General features: G+C 39.7%; 2 protein-coding genes across 2 annotated transcripts; one reads left to right on the forward strand and one right to left on the reverse strand.

The window, feature by feature from the left end:
• Positions 1-493: 493 nt before the first annotated feature.
• Positions 494-7,819, reverse strand: RBM7 (RNA binding motif protein 7). Its single transcript, XM_007936520.1, has 5 exons — positions 7,724-7,819; positions 6,563-6,725; positions 5,825-5,918; positions 2,440-2,533; positions 494-856 (listed from the first exon to the last, which is right to left on the reverse strand). Exons 1-5 carry the CDS (start codon positions 7,817-7,819, stop codon positions 494-496), a joined length of 810 nt encoding a protein of 269 aa, XP_007934711.1.
• A 327-nt stretch (positions 7,820-8,146) lies between these two features.
• Positions 8,147-8,542, forward strand: CUNH11orf71 (chromosome unknown C11orf71 homolog). Its single transcript, XM_007936601.1, has one exon. The coding sequence runs from the start codon at positions 8,147-8,149 to the stop codon at positions 8,540-8,542; it is 396 nt and encodes a 131-aa protein (XP_007934792.1).
• Positions 8,543-21,265: the final 12,723 nt, after the last annotated feature.

A 21,265-nucleotide genomic window follows, 5' to 3' on the forward strand; every position in this document is an offset into this window, starting at 1 on the left:
TGAATGGCTGCAAAGTTACATTTTCTAATTTATTAACAAAATATGGTAGCCATCCATTTCAGACTAACACTTGGACATTTTCTGTAACATAACACCAAAAGCTGATTCACTAACAAGAAATTTCTTGTAATACGAAAAGATTACAAACAATTAATTAAAATATTTGCTTTATACTGCAACCGAATTATACTGTTCACCCTTTCCTAAACAGTCTAAAATGATTAGGAATTGTGGCACTTTCTCCTGCATAAAATCCCTTTCCTCTTCAAAAAACCCTGAGGTAAAAGGTAATCAATGTAATAAAACTAGAACCACAATTATACTTATTTCTGTATTAAACTGTAGCTACGGTTTAACACAAAATTTTTTAAAAGATATGGCAACTTGTAAAGCTGCTCCGAACAGTTTTTCAACAAAACTTTTCCAGACCAATTTAGCCAAAAGGGCCTAAAATGACCCTTTAAAAAGAAAGACAATGTCCTACTAATACTTGTTAGTGTCGAGATGAGCGCCATTTTCCATCTCTACCATTGTCTCTTCTGTTATCATAGTCATGGCTCCAGCCATCGTGATTCCTATCTTCATAAAAGAAATCTTCTCTGCTTCCTCTGTAATGATGGTCAGATCCGTGATCAGTATAACATTGTTCACGGCTGTAATGTCTATCTGCTACATAAGGATGAGAATTATGTCTGGCTTTACGCTGTGACGATGATGTATCCTGCCGCCACTGGGAGCTTGAAGACTGGTTAAATGAATGATTATGTGACTGAACTGATGGGGAAAATCCTGGTTGATCCAACTGTGCAGAACCAAATTTCCCACCATATGACAGGTGTCTCCAAACATTGTTCATCTGAGGGAAGAGAAAATATTTCTACGTATCAAAGCCAGTATATATTTGGTCATAGTTAGTAACATATATAATAATAGTAACAATAAAAAAAGCAAAATCACTCTTGCCTAGATGGATCCCAAGTTAAACATAAAGTAGTACCATTCCGTAATTCATTCCAATGTATATGTACAAGGTATTTGTACATAAATACTACTTGCCCTCAAGAACACAAATCAGAAGTCACACAAAATGACTACAATACAAATCACTGCATAATGAACACATAAAGAAACATAACAAGGACAGAAATTGCACAAACAAAAATAACACCAAAATTGAGGACACAGGTTCACAGAATAGCTGTCCAAGACAGGCTATAGCTCTTATAAGCAAAGTCTAATGGAAGGTAAGGAGTCAGACTACTGAATATTTAATAACTAGGATAGAGAATTCTGATTTTATCCTGCAAACAATGGGAAGTCAATGTGTGGGGTACATAAATGAAACAGGATTATAATATGAATTTAGAAATGGTGTGCAAGAGGGACTAGTGAGAAGAAAATAGAGGTAAGTGGTAATGGACTAGACCAATGGTTCTCAAATTCTGTCCTGTAGACAGCCCTTAGTCCACTGTGATTTAAAATTTTTTTTTTTGGTCTATGGCAAAATGAGGAAAATTACCTTGGTGGTGCTCTGGCTAAAGCACTTCGTTGCTAACCAAAAGGGTAGTGGTTCAAACCCACAAGGGAAAAAGATGTGGAAATGTGCTGCCATAAAGATTTACAGCCTTGGAAACTCTATGGGACAGTTCTACTCTCCCTTAGGGTTGCTATGCATCAGAACCAACAGGATGGCAGTGGATTTGGTTTGGTATAAAATATTGACATCTTAATTGTTGGTCTCTCAATTTTATTTCACAGACCTGTGAAATATAAAAGTCTGAGGACCACTAGCCAAGATTATGGTTTAAGGAAAGAAAATGAAAAGAAACAAACAAAAGCAAGACACTGCAAAGGGAGGAAAAAAAAAAAAAAGGACTTGATGATTGAAGACAAAGATGAAATAGTAAGAAATACCTAACATGGTAAGTATAGTCTCAGAGTGATATAAATAAATGGAAAGTTAAGAAGGAGCTGGTCTAGAAGACTTCAGTGTATCAAAGTACTAAAGAGTGTTCATAATGAGAAGTCACTCAGCAAGTACAATACAGAATAAGTTTCCAGGATTTGTAAACACACAAACACACACATGTATAAGCAATGGTTGAAAAGAACAATGCAATTACGAAATGAAGCTCTGCTTGTATTTACCTCAAATCTCTGAAGCATATACTCCAGCTACATAGAGTGATCTACAAAGATCATGCTAGTCTTACTAAAATTTAACAAAAAGTTGATTTAATAAATAAGTAGAAAAGTTAATTTGTTCCTTACAGTTTAAAGAACAGAACCCCAACTTAGCAAACAGTTAATTAAAAGCAAGTTATCTGAGGGAAGTGGGAAGCAAAAAAGAGAGAAAACCAAACAAAAACAAGTTATCTTACAGAATATAAACATTTTAACTAGTATGATTTATCAACTAAAGTTGAAAAATTAGCCTACCACTGCTTGTCTCTGAAAATTTTCTGGAGAAGAGAAAGATCTCTGAATTGTCTGGGCTGATGAAGCCATGTTATCCATAGTCCTTTCATACCGGCTAAAAATAAGAAAACCAACAAATCATCATTCATCCAACAAATATTAACAAATACCAATCACAAACAAGACACAGTTCCCAGAGCTGGGAATGAACCAAACAGACAAGGTACCTGCTGTCATGAAGGATACAAGATAATTTTGTATTCACACGGTTCAAAATGCCATAATGTATATGATAAAAAGCAACTGGAGGTAAGGGAAAGGGGGGGGGTCCTTTTTTAGTATGGTTGGTAAAAGATGGCTTTAAAGACATATGAAGTGAGATCTGAATAATAAGATCACCTGGAGGTAGTATATTTCCAGCTGAGGGAATGGCTAAGTGCAGAGGTGAACATACTACAACCTGTAGACCAAATCCAGCCTACTGCCTGTTTTTATAAATAGTTTTATTGGAAACAGTTATGATCTTTTCTTACATATTATCAATGGCTACTTTAGCTCTAGACAGCAGTGTTGAGTAGTTGTGACAGAGACTATAGGGCTTGCTCCTGATTTACAATTGAGCCAAGCCATGGGCTAGTACAAAGCCCTCCATTGAGAGCTAAAACTAAAAGGATCTAATCAATTAGATATGAGGGATGAGGAAACAAAAATAAAGGATAAAATCTAGATTCTTGGTTGACTAACTGGGTAGATGGTGATTCCAGTCGCTGAAACAGGAAGGAGGTACAGGTTTGGGGACTTGAGGAATTAAGAGTTGTGTAACAAATAGATTACTGATTTTAAGAACTTATACCTCATTTCTCATTTCCTGTGCCACAGAAAAACTCAGTGCTTTAATTAATTAATTTTATTTAAAAGTGTATTTTTGAAATCAAAAGATCAACTTGTCTTACAGTTTGTATCTTTTTATTTTGGATTTTCTTATAGCAGTTTACATACCTGTATGCTAAAGCAAAAAAAACACAATTTAATTTTTATTATAAAAAGAGCATAAAAAAGATAAACACTCTAGTCTTTCATTAGAACTAAAATATTAGAAATTCTGAGGTGAAAAAAGAACCTGTGTTATAAATTTTCCACCTAAGCCATCTTTGCAGGTTCCACAAAAGCGGTTGGAGATGCTTTGAATTCACAGCTTACTGAGAATTGTTTAAACACCATTAATTAATTTTAGCTGGCAAGAAATGATACTAGGAAGGTACCTTTCTTGCACTGTTTTTATTCCACCTTCCAATAACTATCACCTCTCTAGCTCTCAGCCACATCCTAATCCAAACCACCAACCACACCCATATCACTACCAATAGATTCTTAACTGGTCTTTCTATTTTTAATTTTTTACCCTCCAATCTATTATTTCATTGCAACCAAAGACTCTGTAAAATACAAATCTGTCTCTAAAACTAACCGGCTTAACCTCTTACAACATCTTCCTACTGTCTTATGGTAAAAATCTCAGTATCTTGATTATGGCTCATAAAGACATTGTATCATCTGGCCTTTATCTACCTACTTCATTGATATCATATACTAATTTTCATTAGGATCTAAGCCCACTGGCTTTCAGTCCCACATCCATCTATTTTAAGTCTCTCCTGTTAAACTTTCTCAAAGCACTTCACTCCCTCTTCAGAGAACCTATTACAGTAATTAAACAGGTAGTCACAGAAACACGTATGTGTCTTCACCTTAACTTTAAGCTCCACTAGGCAATATGTCGGCACTCTGATGGCGTAGTGCCTAAGGCATTTGACTGCTAACCAGAAGGCTGGCAGTTCAAACCCACCAGCCACTCCATGAAGGAAGATTGGGCAATCTACTTCTATAAAGCTACTGCCTCGGAAACCCAAGGAGGGGTCGCTATGAGTAGAATCTACTAAATGGCAGTGAGTTTTTTTTTTTTTTTAAAGGCAATATATTATAGGGACTGGGCTCTATCACACTGCCTGGGTTTGAATCCCAGCCTCATTGCTTATCAACTCTTCTTCACATATGAGACTGCTAACTCCTAAGACTTCTATGAAGAGCTCTAGTAGCATAGTGCCTAAGGCACTTGACTGCTAACTAGAAGACTGGCGGTTCAAACCCACCAGCCACTCCTCAGAAGGAAGATGGGGCAATCTACTTCTGTAGTGATACTGCCTCGGAAACCCAAGGAGGGGTCGCTATGGGTCTGGGCTGACTCAACGGCATTTAACAACAACAACAGTAACAAGAAGACTTCTGTGAGGAATAAATAATACATGCAAAGGATTTAGCAAAGAATTTGATACATGGCAAGGGCTTATTAAATTTTTCTTGAATGAAATTCATTAACAGTACTGTGGATATTAACAGAGAAATCTGAACCAGGTAATACATCAATCTCCTCAAAGCAAATAAAATTATTTAAGTAAATATGGTACCTTTTCTAACCCTCTGTAACTGGGAAGAATTTTATAGGTCATTTACTTCAACTGTTTGTGCTGACAAATAAAAGAATGTTGTTGTTGTTGTTATGTGCTGTCGAGTCAGCCCTGACTCAACAGCGACCCTTTCCTTTGGTTTTCAAGGCAGTATCACTACCAAAGTAGACTGCCCAACCTTCCTTCCCAGGAGTGGCTAGTGGGTTTGAACCACCAGTCTTCTGGTTAGCAGTCAAGTACGTTAGGCACTATGCTACCAGAGTGCCTAATAAAAGAATAGGATCAGAGAAGTAAGATTAACTAAAGGTAACACAATTAATTGTACAGGCAGATAGGCAGATTAGAATCCAATTTCACAAACTCAGCCCAGTCATCTGTCTACTAATCAGTACTTTTACATCATAAATAACTGATTAGCAGTTATGAAATTAATTTTCTAAAAGATGAAATAAAAATACCAGAATAAAATAAAAATATTACTGCAAGTAGTAAGGATAGATAAAGTTCTGAGAAATATTGTTTCAATGATGCATAAATACATGTAGGTATGGGTATATGTCCTTATGAGTGAGAAAGCACAGGGCCTAAGGCATTTTGACTGCTAACCAGAAGGCTGGCAGTTCAAACCCACCAGTCACTCCACAGAAGTAAGACTGAGCAATCTACTTCCATAAAGACTTACCAGCCTGGAAACCCAAAGAGGGCTGATGAGCTGGAATCGACTTGACAGCAGTGAGTCTGGTTTTTAATATATAATGTGTATTCTGTCTATAGTTCCTTTAGAATGGATACACATATAACTATGATCCAAAGTGACATGTAATATAGTAGAATAAAAGAGGTAGAGGAACATATAGAAGGAAGCTATTCACTCATTATGCATTATGAGATCACTACCTAAGAACATTCTTACCTATGATGATAATAGGGAGAAATATTACCTGCTAGGAGATGGGGGAGTAGGAGTAGGGCTTGAATTTCCAGCGTGATGCTGGGAATATGACATATTGACATCCTGTGAGGCATGGCTACTTCCTAAAATGAAATAATGTAAAAAATTCTTGATAGAAAACTTAACTTGAAATTTTCTCCCCCACCCTAAACACTCCAAAACATAAGATATAAGCTTAAACAGAAAACTTCAAACTACAGTATACTCCTTTACAGTTTTATCAGTGAAAATAATAAATGCATAATGTCAGATACTCAAAACAGGTATCCAAACTGAGTACTATACAATGTATATATAAGCAATCTGACTGTAATATTCTGATCACTGTATTAATTTTAAGATTGGATAAGTGGCGTTTCACGCTCACATTTTCAACAATCAAAATTTGGGAAAGTAAATTACAAAACAGCCAAGAAAAGTACTTTCAGAAAATAACCCTGCTCCTTTCAGAGACTGGTTCCAAACCAGTCCTTTTAACAATACAGATAGCCACTAACCCAAGCTGAAATTTTAGACCTGATTTTAAAATTACAATGTTTAAAATCCACCTTGTCAATTTTGCTGTTTTCAAGGAAATATAAAGTTTGATATCAGACAAAGCATAAGCTGTGTATTTTTGCCCCAAAAGACCCAAGAGAAAGGTTTTCAAAACTGAACAGTGAAGTCAAAACAAAAAACAAAGCAGCAAACAAAATAACCCCTCAAAGCAACATCACTGAATAGTTACCTGATCTAAACTGAATTTTGATGGGCCTTCCAAAAAGTTTGATTCCATTAAGTAGATTCATTGCGTAAGGAACAGATACTTCATGTTTGAAATTAACAAATGCAAACTGCTTTGGTTTACCATCCTTATCTTTTGGAATTTTTACTTTTATTACTGGCCCAGCCTACAAGCAAACAAACAAGAGTTGGAATTTAAATAAGGCGATACTAGAAAAAATTTCCAGATTTTGCAAATTAAATAGTCAACAAAGTTTAAAAGCAACAGACATGTAATCAGGAACAACAACAACAAAAAAAAAAAAAAAAAAGAGAGAGAGAGAGAAAGAGATCCACACGCATTTCCATCTTAGAATAAAAATCCCGTTATGACTGAAAATTAGATTTGAGAAAGGGGGCCCACAAAAAATTGAATGCCCAGCTATAACACTGTGTGATTTTTTAAAAAGATAACAATCATCCAATATTTTCCTACCACACGGAAATTTACGTGTTTCAAAAGAAAGAAAAAGTGATTTTCTTGGGCTAAAAATTCACGTTTGTATCGACTAATCAAATATTACCAGTTACTGGGGGTTGGGGAACACGGACGGACGGACCGACGGACGGACAGGATACTTAGAATTTTAGTACACACGACTTGAGGATTTTAATACACAAATACGGCAATGCTACTTTCCCACGGAGTTTTATTGAGCATATTTAAGCTATTTTAAGAATGCTGTGATTTTATAGGAAATTTAAGTGAAAAATAGTGACCGACAAAGAAATTGAAATACAGTCTATCCGTGAGTCTTGGGAAGATCAACCAAAGACAAATCATTCTAAAGGGAAGATACGGAAAGGAGGAATAAGACAATCCCTGCTTGGCCGGCCAAGAATTCACTCGTATGTCTATGAAGACGTCACAATCTTTACCACCAGAATGCTTCACTGAGGATTCCGCAATCACCATTAATCGTCGCTCTTGCCCAGAACTAGAGTTTTTCAAATGACGCGATGCTAGCGCCTCACTTTCAAAGCGCGACCTCACCCCAAAAAGGACCACAGGTTGGGGGCTCTGACCCACCGCCAAGCTCTCGAGAAGAAAGAGACGATGGCCGTTGGGCCAGGCCCTACGCAAGCCAGAAAATGAAAGGAAAAGAGGCTGATCCCAGCCACTTACCTGGTGGAAAAGCTCGAAAAGGAGCTCTTCTGTCACTTTAGTTTCAAGGTTGCCCACAAAGAGCGTACGATCCGCTTCCGCTGCCGCTGCCCCCATGTCACCGTCGCCCCCTCCCCGCTAAGGCCGAAGGGTCTTGGCCGACGAACTCACTGCGCATTCTCGGAAACCTCACGTTCTCGCGTTTCTAGACGTCACGCGACGTAAACGTCAATCACGCTCGTTCTCGACGTACGGTGACGAAATACGCTTGCTCGCGAGGAGAGCTCTCATTCAAGGCGGCTCCTCTATCGGCCGGCCGCTCTGTAGTTATGGCTTCCGGAGCAGTTTGTTTCCGGGGCGGAGACAGCCTGGATTGATTTGTGGATCTGCGGAGGGCTACTTTGATCGAGGGACTATTGCAAGTACTGCGGTTAGTGTTTGAAGATGACCCTGAACTGTGTTTCTCTGTGCGCTGGAGATCAAGGGTACGGGCTGGCATACCGTTCAGCTCATGCTGACCTCAGCCCGTCGGACTTTGCGTTGGCTATGGTATCTGGAGACAACTTTTTCATGACCAGGCCTGGGGTGCTTTACCCAGGACCAGTTCCTGAGCAGATAGTACGGCCGAGCGTTCCAATGGAGAGCCGTCGGGTAAATGGTGGAGGTCGAAGTTCTGCCCGCTTTATAAAGGGAAGGGAACCGCATGGCCGGAACCGAGGCCGCCAAGGCAGATTCTCACCTTACCCTGCGCCTGCGGTTAAACTTGATCTCTTAAGAAGTGTGCTGCAACAGCGGCTGAGAGCACATGGAGGTGTCGTCGTAGCCCGAATTCCAGCTTAAAGGAATGCTTCCCTCTGCCTTCCGTGATTAGCTTATAAATTAAGATCTTTCCAAAGCCTTTCTTCGTGCGACCGCGGGCTTATTTTTAGAGGGGGGTGTTCTCACTTCAATATGAAAAATAGGTAGGGGTTCTGTTGACGGCCTGTTCAAAGGAAAATTTTACTGTTATGTCAAATGAGTTTATTTGGCCAGAATGATTAGGTCAGGAGGAGGTAAAAGAGATTTCTTAGGTAGTCACAAAGCTGAGCTAATGGGGCCAAGAACAAAGGGGTGAATAAAAACAGTTCTTTTATTCACCCTTGTTTGCTTGCAATAACAAATCCAGACTTCACTGATTTACACAAGTCTTACCCCCACACACACCTGATTCTCCTACTTTGAAACTGTACCCCTACTTCAAAATCTTACCCTTTGCTTTTACTTACTGTTCGTGAAAAATGCTTCATTACTTATTCTTCCGCCCAAGGCCCAACATAATGCCCTTTCATCTTTTCCCAACACATAAACGTCTTCCATCCCCCACCTTCAGCTTTTCAAAAAGAGTATCTAGATGAGCTCAAATCTCAACTACACTCAAAACAACAAAATTAAAACCTAAACCTTGCTACTGTTGCAAGTTACTGAACCAATGTACATTCCTTTCTTTGTCAAAGGCTTAGAATGATTTTTACACATTTGCCTTATTACTCACATTCTATCCCCGTTCCTCAATCCCTGCTTTCCCAAAACACACTGGTGAAAACGTTAGTCCCATGAGCTCCTATCATAAATTCGTTTGTCTCTCCACTACAACTCCCATGAAATTTGTTAGCTTTTACTCACTCAACTGTTCAACAATATTTAAGTATATTCTCTACAGTAATCGCTGTGAATAAACTTTCAGCCATTAAGGAGGAAACTAGATGAAGCGGCTCATAAATGTAACCACACTCGTTTCAATAGTTGGAGTGATAAGAATAAGCACTGGTTGCAGTGGCTTTCCATAGTTCTGTACCATCCTGGTTGTTTCCTAACCTGGCTGTTTTTGTTGTCTTACCTAGCCAAATGCAGACACCTGCCAAAGATAAAGAGTATTAGGACAAAGTTGATGTAATTGCCAACTCTTAATGTAAGCAGGTAGTTTTTTCTCCCAGTGGGCCTTGTCTATTTAGACTTTGTTTTCTTTTTTTTTAATTGTGATTTGGGTAAAAATTTACAGAGCAAATTCACTTTCCACACAGCAGTTTACACATACGTTGTCTCACGACATTGACTACGATTTACCACAATGCAACAGCTCCCTCCCACTTCCTCCCCATAGTTACCTCTTCCCTGTGTCCATCCCTCCATGCACTCCTGCCCCCTGAACTGTCTCCCTGTGCATAAACAGGCCTTCTTTCTCCCATGATTATTCTCTCCAAAGAGTGTATCTACCTCAGGTATGTGTTCAACTCTTATACCTGTCTTTTTTTTGGCTGAAAGCCACAGGTGTGGGTTCAATTCCAGACCTGAAGGGCAGCTAGGGACCATAGTCTCAGTGGTTCCACCAGGCTCTATCAGACCAGCAAACCTGGTCCCTTTCTTTTTTCCCCCAAATGATTTTGAGTTTTCCACATTGTTCTCCCTCTCTATCCAGGATCTCCTACATAGATCCCCCTCCGAGTGGTTGAGAGTCGTAGCCAGGCACCATCTAGTTCTGGTCTTATAGTCATAGCCTGAGGATTGCACGGTGTACCAGTTACAAGGACTAGTTGTTTCCATGAATTTATGGTTTTCTTCATTCTTTGCTCTGGACAAGGAGAGACCCATCGTTGCATCTAGATGGCTGCTTGGAAGCTTTTAAGATCCCAGTTACTATTGGGAGGTGGAACAATGTTTTCTGTAGTATGTTATGCCAATTGAGCTTGATGTCCCCTGTGACCATGATCCTGAGCTGTTCTGGTCACCTAATGCCTCTCTGACAAGAAATATACCACAAATGGGGTAGCCTTAACAAATAGGAGTTCCTTGACTTTTAAAATAACGGACTAATACAATATTTGTCCTTCTGTGATTGACTTATTTCACATACCATAACGTCCTCCAGGTTCATCCATGTTATGCAGTGTTTTGCAGATTCTACGTTATTTTTTAGGGTTGTATAGTATTCCGTTGTGTGTATGTACCATAGTTTGGTTATCTAGTCCTCAGTTGATGGACACTTAGATTGTTTCCAACTTTTTGCTATTGTAAATAGTGCTGCAATGAACATGGGTGTGCATATGTCTGTTCTTGTCATGGTTCTCACTTCTTTAGGATATATACCTAGTAATGGAATGGCTGGATCAAATGGTATTTCTGTTTCCAACTTTTTAAGGAATCGCCTTACTGCTTTCCACAGTGGTTGTACCATTTTACAGTCCCACCAGCAGTGTATGAGAGTCCCAATTTCTCTGCATCCTCACCAGCATTTGTTATTTTCTGTCTTGTTGAACTTTGCTGCTAGTACTGGGGCAAGATGGTAGCTCATTGTTGTTTTTATTTAGACTTTCTTAAAATAATTATATTCAGATAGAACAAAGTTGCTACATACCACATAGGTTTGAATTGTTACAACCACATGTTAGGAAGAATGTTGATAAACCAGAGAGCCTCCACAAGAGTGAATATAGTGAGGAGTCTGGAAACCAGGTCATAGAAGAATGATTGCAAGAATAATTGCTACTTTTTATTGAGTGTTATGCACAAGATAATATGCTAGGGGCTTTTATTGTTTATTTGCAACTTATTGAGGACTTATTCTTTGCTTGTTGAGAATAAGTGGTGGTGTAGTGCCTAAGGCATTTGACTGCTAATCAGAAGGCTGGCAGTTGAAACCCACCCGCCACTCCTCTGAGGAAGACTGGGCAATCTACTTCTGTAGAGACACTGCTCGGAAACTCAAGGAGGGGTCGCTATGAGTCAAAATCAACTTGATGGCAGTGAATTTGTTTTTTTTTTTGTTTTAGTGTTATGCACAAGATTATATGCTAGGGGCTTTTATTGTTTATTTGCCGTTTATTGAAGACTTATTCTGTGCTTGATGAGACTAAAGTGGTAAACAAGATAAAGTTTGAGCTTATGAAGCTTTAAATGTGTCATTTAATTCCCACAGGAGTGTATAAGGGAGGTATTCTTTTCCATTTAATCCATAATTCTATGTTGGTTTTTTTTTTTTTTTTTTTTTAAGTGGTTATAACTGGGATTGGGGAACTAGTAGAATGAGAAGAGAACAATGAAGTATGATATATGGGGTGATCATGTAATTTATTGTGCCAACCAGGACACTTTAGGGATGGGAAGAGGCTGCTATCAATTACACTGAGGCAACAGGCATAACAGACTCCTAACCAAAAGTCCACCCAGAGGTATCTCAGAAGAAAGGCCTGGTGATCTACTTTTGAAAAATCAGCCATGAAAACCTTATGGGACACAGTTCTGCTCTGACACGTGCTGTTGCCATGAATCAGAATCAACAGCAACTTAGTTTTTAAAAAATACTTTCATTGCTGAGAAACTGAGGCTCAAGGACATGAAATAAATTTTTCAAGGTCACACTGCTAGTAAAAGGTAGAGCCTCACTACCTTTTAACTGACATTCCTCTTCTGAACCACACAATAAAAAAATTGTTTGAGTGACAATTTTCTCAATTCTCCCAAGGATAGTATATAACAAGAACTAGCCACTCCTCCGAAGGAAGGCTGGCCAATCTACTTCCGTAGTGATACTGCCTCAGAAACCAAGGAGGGGTCACTGTGAGTCAGGGCCAACTCAATGGCACATAACAACAACAACAGATGTCTAGGAAAGAAGTTAATTCATGACATATAGTGGATGCCTCGGGTCAGGCATTAAAGACTCTTAAAAAAAAAGTTGTGATTGAGAAAGGAATCCTCAACCTATGTACTATCAATATTAGACTGGGGAAGAATAATAAAATTTAGGCTGAGAATAAATATTTTCTTAAAACTTAGCAATTCCTAGTAGTGGAAAAGACCACTTCATAAGCTACTAGGAAGTTCAGAAAGAGTCTGAATCTTGTCAGGGATTTTGTCAGATTTTCAGTATGGAATTGCATAAGATGACTTAGCAGTTCTTTTCCATTTGATCCATAATTATATATATATATATATATTTAAACTTGGTTATAATTGGAAATGGAGAACTGGTAGAATGAGAAGAGAACAATGAGGTATATGATATATGTAGGAATCATATAATTTATTGTGCAAACTGGGATACTTTAGAAATGGGAAGAGGGTGCTATCAATTATGCTGAGGCAACAAAATAAAAAGGCTGTTCCAGGGAGACCAGGTGGCTCATGTAATCCCAGGAGATGATTTGGCAATGAATATATCTTTGAAGCTTACTCCTTAGCTATCAGGGAAAGAAGGCTGAGATTTGGAAACGAGGGAACAAAAGGCTGGCATCACAGTGCACAAAAGTGCATACATTGGGGAAGAAAAAGTGGAAGTGATTTTATTTCTCTTTGTTCTGGAACAAGGTCATCAAGAATAGGATTTTGGTTGAATAATAGCCACTCCTCAGAAGGAAGGTTGGGCAATCCTACTTCTGTAGTGATACTGCCTCGGAAACCCAAGGAGGGGTCGCTATGAGTCAGGTCTGACTCGACGGCACATAACAACAACAACAACAACAACAATAGTATGTGTTGGGTGGGGGGGAACAGTGTGGTTTATTGTGTTTGACAAAAGGAGAACGTTATTCATATAAATACTCAAACATTTGAAGTCTGAGCCAAAGGATGACATAATCTTATTCTGAAGCTCTGTGACAGTGTCCAAGTTACAATATATCCCTAGAGGCAAAGACTACGGTGGAAGCAGGAGCGAACAAAAACCTGTGATGTACTTTCAATGAAATTACCTAAAATAGGGAAAATTGAGTTTTTCCAAGAACATTCCATGATACATTTTTATTTGATATGAATGGCTAAGTGTAGCATGTTGTCATTCTAAAATAGATGAGTTCTAAGAATAATTTTAAAAAAGATAAAGTACTTTTTTTTTGCCCCTACCTTTCGCCCCCACACCTCTCTAAAAAAGATAAAGTACTTCTTTAAAAAAAAATTATAACTTCTTACTTGTTTGCTATTATTGCCCAATAATATGTATTATATCATACCAAGCAATTAAGGCACTCTGGTGGTACAGTGGTTAAAGCAACCCACCAGCTGCCACATGGGATGCCTTCTCTAAACATTTACAGCCTTGGAAACCCTATGGGGGCCGTTTTGAGTCGGAGTCAATTCAATGGCTTTGGGGCTTTTTGTTTGTTTGTTTTGTTTTTTAACCATGTGGTTGGTTGAGATGTTGTGGTGCAGTAAATTCCTTGGTATAGGTTTTCTAGCCATAGTCTTTGTAACTCCCACTGCATTACTGGATAGGACCATGCAAATAAGGTGCGTAGAACTCTGATGTTGGGATTGGTTAGTTTTGTCACTCTGCCAGGCTTAAAATGAGCACTTCTAGAGGCAGAGAGGTCTGGTTGCATAGTGCCTAAGGCATTTAACTGCTAACCAGAAGCCATCAGGCACTCCTTGGAAGGAAGATAGGACAATATACTTCTGTAGAGATACTGCCTCAGAAACCCAAGGAGGGGTCGCTATGAGTTGGATATGACTTGATGGCAGTGAGTTTGGTTTTTTTGGTGAGAGGCAGAGAGGAGATCTCACTGCCATTAAGAGTGAAGAGCTGGAGGTGAAGTGGTACGTGTCCTCAGACCCAAGATCCCTGTGCTAGACCTCCTTGGATGAGAGACACCCTGGCAGAGAGATGGTGGCAGCGGAACCAAGAGGCTCAAGACAGAGTGGCAGGCTTACGTGGCCCACAAAGGCAGAGGTGAGGCCAGGAGGAGATGCTAAGGGCCAGAGAGGCATGTCTGAGGGCACAGCAGAGTTCTGATTGAAAAATTGTATCCTAAGCATGTTCATGAACTTGAATTGTAGCCTGTTACTTCCCTCATAAACCCCATAATGAGTATTGTCTGAGTTCTGTGTGCCTGTTACAATGAATTATCAAACCCAGCAGAGAAGTAGTGAGGGACGGTTTGTGTCAAAGTTGGTTAAAAGGCTGGAGGGTGGCAGCATGTCTGCCCTCATGGGAATAAGCCTTGGGCTGCTGATGGTGATTCTGCTTCCTCGTGTGAAGTTAGAGGAGGTCAGAAGATGCTGCCTCCATGTCCTTTTAGCAGATGTGTTGAAGTGGAGTCTTGTGAGGATATTTATTTCCCCTACTCATCAGTAGTAAAGCTTTTGAAATGAATATCCATTTGGGATAGAGTTAAAAAAAAAACCAAACATACTGTTTTACTAGCCAGATTTAGTGGTAAGAATAATTAAGAGGGGTAACTTGGAAGGAAGAAAGGAAAGCTGTTTCCTTAAGCCCTACAGAAAGGAAGAGCAAGTAAATTTCTTTCTTTCTTTTTTATTATGATTTGGGTGAAAATTTACAGAGCACTTTCCATACAGCAGTTCACAAACACTCTGTCTCATGACTTTGACTAAAATTTACCACAATGCAATAGCTCCCCTTCCTCTTCCTCCCCGTAGTTACCTCTTCCCTGTGTCTTTCCCTCTATGCACTACTGCCCCCTAAGTTATGTCCCTGTACATACACAGCCCTCCTAGTCTCCCATGATTGTTCTCTCCAAGGAGTGTATCTGCCTCATGTAAATGTTCACCTCATATGCCTGTCTTTTGTTTGGCTGGAAACCACAGGTGTGGGTTCAATTCCAGACCTGAAGGGCAGGTAGGGGCCATAGTCTCAGTGGTTCCATCAGACTCTATCAGACCAGCAAACCTGGCCCCCCCCTTTCTTTTTTTATGATTTTGAGTTTTATTCCACATGTTCTCCCACCCTATCCAGGATCTCCTACATAGATCCCCCTCTGAGTAGTTGACAATAGTAGCCAGGCACCACCTTGTTCTTCTGGTCTCATAGTTGTATAGGCTGAGGACTGCATGGTGTACCAGTTGCTTGGACTAATTATTTCTATGAATTTTTGTTTTCATTCTTCTTTGCTGTGGATGAGGAGAGACCCATCGTTGCATCTAGATGGCTGCTTGGAAGCTTTTAAGATCCCAGTTGCTACTCGCCAAAGTAGGAGATGGAGCAAAGTTTTGTGTAATATATTATGCCAATTGAGCTTGATGTCCCCTGCAACTTAGTTGGCCCACAGGTCCAACTAAGAGTAAGTAAATTTCTGATGGTCAGAAGGCTTAACTGTCTAGCAAGCAAAATTAATTGTGTGTCTTTCATTCCCTTCAGTGAATTTACTCAGATCCCACTAAGGTGCAGCTTTTATCTTCCATTTTCCATTAAATGTACATCTATTTTCATAGCCAACCAAGTGTATAGGCTCAAATACTTCTGACTTCTTACCACCGATGTCATCTCCCTCATTGCCTATGTCTATTTGGTTGCAAAACCCTGCCCATTTCTTCTTCAAGTGTATTTATGTTACAAGTCTATCACCACTTTCGTCACCTAGACTATATAGCCTGTTTTCTTTGTCTCTTTCTTTCCTCTTCATACTATATGTATATCACCTCCAGATTAATGCTTGTAAATGCATCTCTGATCAGATAGTTACCACTCCAGTGTTTGCCAAAGTATGTTCCGTAGAACTTCCAGAAATACAAGACACTAGTCTGATAAAAAGATACAAGGTCAGTGAATTGACAAGTAGTACATGTTTCATCACCTTAGCAAGTTACAATATGTAAATAGCATGTTAAAGGTTCTGATAATTTCTTCAGAAAAAAAAACCTGTTTAACTTTGTTCAAACCAGTGTTTGTCCATAAATTTAAAAATTTTGCATGGTACTTATCTTTCTTCTACAGAAACAATTAGAAATGCTGCTCTGATGCAGAGAAATAGAAATGGAGCTCTGGTGGCGTAATGGGTAAGCCCTTTAGCTGCTAACCAGAAGATTTACAGCCTTGGAAAGCCAATGAGGGTCATTATGAGTCAGAATCAACTTGATAGCAGTGGATTTTTTTTTTTTTACTTTATGTAAAAGCTCCATTGGCTCCCTGACTGGATCCAATTTTTCTGATATTAAAACCAAACCAAAGTCACTGCCATCAAGTCGGACCTGACTCATAGCAACCCCCCTTGGGTTTCTGAGGTGGTATCACTATGGAAGTAGATTGCCCAACCTTCCTTCCAAGGAATGGCTGGTATTTCTGATGTTGTTGTTATGTGCCGTCAAGTCGGACCTGACTCATAGCGACCCCTCTTTGGGTTACCGAGGCAGTATCACTACGGAAGTAGATTGCCCCATCTTCCTTCTGAGGAGTGGCTGATGGGTTTGAACTGCCAGCTTTCTGGTTAGCAGTCAAGTGCCTTAGGCACTACACTACCAGAGCTCCCTTTCTGATATTAGAAATGCATCTTTATATGTTGTTAGGTGCTGTTGAGTCAGTTCCAGCTAGTAGTGACTCTGTGTGTACATCAGAACCTAACACTGCCTGGTCCTGTGCCATCCTTTCAATTGTTGCTATATTTGAGCCCATTGTTGCAGCCACTGTGTCAAACCATTTCATTGAGGATCTTTCCCCTTTTCCCTGACCCTCTCTACTTTACCAAGCATGATATTCTTTGACCAAAGTATGAGAGACAAAGTCTGGCCACTCTCATTTCTAAGGAACACTCTGGCTGTACTATTTTCAAGACAGATTTGTTTGTTCTTCTGGCAATTTTTCTTCTGGATTTTTATGTAGTGTGGTAGATTTTAATATGTTTCCAGAATGTCGTTACTCAGGTAAATTGGTTGGTTTCCTCACTTACATAATTTGATAAGATCCAGCCTCACTTTTATTGCTTAAAAATGAATGTTACTCACAGGGCTTTGAACCGGTTCTTCCCGTTCAGTCATGGCCAACAAAGTAAAACCGGAAATGACTGGAACTTGCAAAATGAGGGTGCCTGAAACGATAACTAGAATGGGAAAATTATGGGCCAATGCCCTGCTAGACACATAATCTCCCTCTTAGTAAACAAGGGAAGTTTGTGCATTGCACAGCAACCAAATCTCTTGCCTACCCAACTGGGACACAACAGTGCCCTGCTCAAAGGCTGCCACTGACCATGCCGCTTTGAACGTGTGTCGCTATCCACAGTCCTCCCAATAATGTATTCCTGGCATCAGACTCCTGAAGGGGTCACTACATTTCTTCTAAGTTTCCTGTGTCACTACACTTTTTCTAAGTTTCCCGTTCCAGGGCTTCAACCTATAAATTTTCCTGTTTCAGTTATTATTCCAGGCACCCATATTTTTAAATTCTGTTTTGTCCTGGTTTCACTTTGATGGGTATGACTGAAGTGGTTCAAACATGATCAAAGCCTTGTTGTTGTTGTTGTTGTTATATGCTGTGGAGTCGGACCCAACTCATAGTGACTCCTCCTTGGGTTTCCGAGGCAGTACCTTCTGAGGAGTGGCTGGTGGGTTTGAACCGCCAGCCTTCTGGTTAGCAGTCAAGTACCTTAGGCACTATGCTACCAGAGCTCCTTGATCAAAGCCTTGGTTACTCATAATGTCTTTGGTGGGCAGGCTGGGGACAGGAAAGCAATCCTACTGGTGCTGATTCTGGCATGCTACTAATGGAATACATTAGGAGCATCCCCTGATGAAGACAGGTCCGAAAAAAACAAACCAAACTCATGGACATGGAGTCCATTCCGATTCATAGAGACCCCAATTGGGTTTCTGAGGCTGTAAATCCTTTAAGGCAATAGGTCACCCCATCTTCCTTCTGCCAAGCAGCTAGCTAGTGGGTTTGAACTGCTGACCTTCTGGTTAGCAGCCAAATGCCTTATCTGCTACACCATATGTGCACTTATTTCTGAAGTATATTAGTGATGTGACTTTTTTTTTTTAAAGTAATGGTTTACTTAACTTTTATTTCACTGGAATATCTGGAGGCAGCCCTACCTCTAAATGCACGTCTAATCAGAGGAAATAACTACTATGCCTTCTGCAAACTATTGCCTTCAGCTTTCCAGAGAACTGAGAATAACTGAAACAGTACAACTCTAATAAACTATACTTGTTAAACAGACATTAAGACCTTCCATAATATGACCAAGTTACATTTCTAGCCTTCTCTCTTATTCATGATTCCCCCAGGTGTTTGTCTCTCTTTCATGCTTCTGTGCCTATGCCTATCCTAGTCTCCTTAACTAAATTGCTTGTCATTCCTGTTTTATCTCCCCCACTACATTGAAGCTCCCTGAGGGCTAAAAATATGTCTAAATTTATCTTTATTTGTACATGTACATGTCCAAAGAGTACGTATTTAATGAAGGCCTGTGGAATAAATGAATGAACTCCACAGACTGCTGCTTATTGAACTCAAAATCCAAAAGTGAAACATTCTGGAGACAAGGGCAGGCACTGTAGTCTCTTAGGTCTAAAATTCTCAGCTGCCTGGGCATGTAAGAGCAGTATAAAATGATACACTTTTCGTTTGAAAGCCTGAAACCAGTCTACCTTTAGGAATATAATCCAAGATGTAGGCAAATATTTATGTGCACAGATGTTTAATGCATTTAGCATTTTCTCTGTTTCTTTCTTTCTTTCTTTTAAGGAAATAACCTATATATATCTACAATACATGATGGATAAGGGGGAAAAAAAGATTGTTTTCTGTGTGTCAGATTGCTTCTTCTGTAAAAGGCCAGGTAATAAATCTTTTAGGTTTTGAGATCCAAAGGCAAAATAAAGCCTATTATGTAGATGTTTATATAGCAAGAGGGAAAACATATTTCCACAATATTTTTATTGATAAAATTCAAAATATAACAGAGTGTTTTTGTCTTAGGTATCTTAGTGCTGCTATAACAGAAATATCACAACTGGATGGCTTTAACAAACAGATTTATTCTCTCAAAGTTTGGGAGGCTAGAAGCCTAAATTCAGAGAACTGACTCTAGGGAAGGATTTATTTCTCTGTATCTCTTGGTCCTAGGAGGTTCCTGGTGCAAGGACCCTGTGTCCAAAGAACACATTCATTCATTTTTCTCTCCTTTCATCTCTTGTAAGATAAAAGATGTTGCAGGCCATTTGCCAGGGAAAATCCCCTATATGGATCAGTGCTGTGACAAGATTAAGGGTGTTAAATCCCACCCTAATGCTCTTACAAGGAGCTCTGGTAGCATAGTGCCTAAGGCACTTGACTGCTAACCAGAAGGCTGGCGGTTCAAACCCACCAGCCACTCCTCGGAAGGAAGGTTGGGCAATCCTACTTCCGTAGTGATACTGCCTCGGAAACCCAAGGAGGGGTCGCTATGAGTCAGGGCTGACTTGACGGCACATAACAACAACAACAACATAACAAAAGCTAGTTTCTAAAGCCATTCAGGGATCTATAATAGTAATTGAAGAGGGTTCTTCCAGCTACTTAAAAATGTCAAAGTATTCTTAGCTGGAGGGGTGTACGAAAACAGGCAGTAGGCTGGATTTGGCTGGAGAGCCTTATCAGGCCATAGTTTGCAGAGCATTTTGGTAATTGCCCAAGGGCATAAAATTATCAACTGGTGGAGGTGCTATGCATACCATTTGCTATGGATTCAATTCCGACTCTTGGCAACCCCATCTGTGTCAGAGGAGCACTATGCGCCAAAGGGTTTTCAATGGCTGATTTTTATGAAGTAGGTTGCCAGGTCTTTCCATTGAGGCACCTCTAACTGGATTCAAACGCCAATGTTTTGGTTAGCAGCTAAGTGCGTTAACCATTAGCATCATCCAGGCACTCCTTTGGTGTCTGTTGTTGTTAAGTGTCCTCCAGGCAGTTCTGACTCATAGGTAGAAAGCTCAAAGGGCTTCTGAGATTAGGCAAGTACCTAGAGGAGAACAACCTCATTGAGTTTTCTTGCGGCTAATCTTTTTGTTTTTTTTTTTTTTTAGTATCTATTAGAACTAATTATTCTATACCAAGGAGGTTCATGGGTGGTACAAACGATTTGCACTTGACTACTAACTGAAAGGTTGGTGGTTTGAATCCATTCTGCAGCATTGTGGAAGAAAGGCCTGGCAATCTACTTCCAAAAGATTACAGCCATGGAAAACCCTATGGAGCACAGTTCTACTCTGAAGCATATGAGTTCACCATGGGTCAGAATCAACTTGACAGCTCTTGTTAGATGCAGTCAAGTTGGTTCCAACTCGTAGCGATCCCATGTACAACAGAATGAAGGACTGCCTGGTCCTGTGTCATCCCCACATTCGTTGCTTTATTTGAGCCCATTGTTGCAGCTGCTGTGTCCATCCATCTTGTTGAGAGTCTTCCTCTTTTTTACTGACCCTCTACTTTACCAAGAATGATGTCCTTCTCTAGTGACTAGTTCCTCCTGATAATATGTCCAAGGTACATGAGAAGAAGTCCATCCTTGCTTCCAAGAAGCATTCTGGCTGTACTTCTTCTTTTTTAAAAAATTTTTATTGTGATTTGGGTGACAGTTTACAGAGCAAATTCATTTTTGCATACAGCAGTTCATATATATTTTGGCTATAATCTTTACAGAAGCAGATCAGGTCTTTCTTGGAACTACTAGGTCGGTTCAAACTACCAACCTTTTGGTTAATAGTTGAGCGCTTATGCTATACTAGTTATTGTGCTAGGGTGGCCAAGTAGAAGTCAGTGACCAAATCCAACATGAGATTTCTTTGACTAACAGTTTTTGTTTTCCTTAATATGAA

This window comes from Orycteropus afer, unplaced genomic scaffold (genome assembly GCF_000298275.1).
Source record: "Orycteropus afer afer isolate SDZICR_OR568_19922 unplaced genomic scaffold, OryAfe1.0 scaffold00036, whole genome shotgun sequence".
In the NCBI taxonomy this organism is placed as follows: domain Eukaryota; kingdom Metazoa; phylum Chordata; class Mammalia; order Tubulidentata; family Orycteropodidae; genus Orycteropus; species Orycteropus afer.

Coding starts and splice junctions, on each gene's coding strand:
- RBM7 (XM_007936520.1), bottom strand. CDS start 7,819: ATGGGGGCAGCGGCAGCGGAAGCGGATCGTACGCTCTTTGTGGGCAAC. Junction 6,726..7,723: donor TTTTCGAGCTTTTCCACCAG/GTAAGTGGCTGG, acceptor GTTTGCTTGTAG/GCTGGGCCAGTAATAAAAGT. Junction 2,534..5,824: donor ACTCCCCCATCTCCTAGCAG/GTAATATTTCTC, acceptor TCTTATTTTTAG/CCGGTATGAAAGGACTATGG.
- CUNH11orf71 (XM_007936601.1), top strand. CDS start 8,147: ATGACCCTGAACTGTGTTTCTCTGTGCGCTGGAGATCAAGGGTACGGG.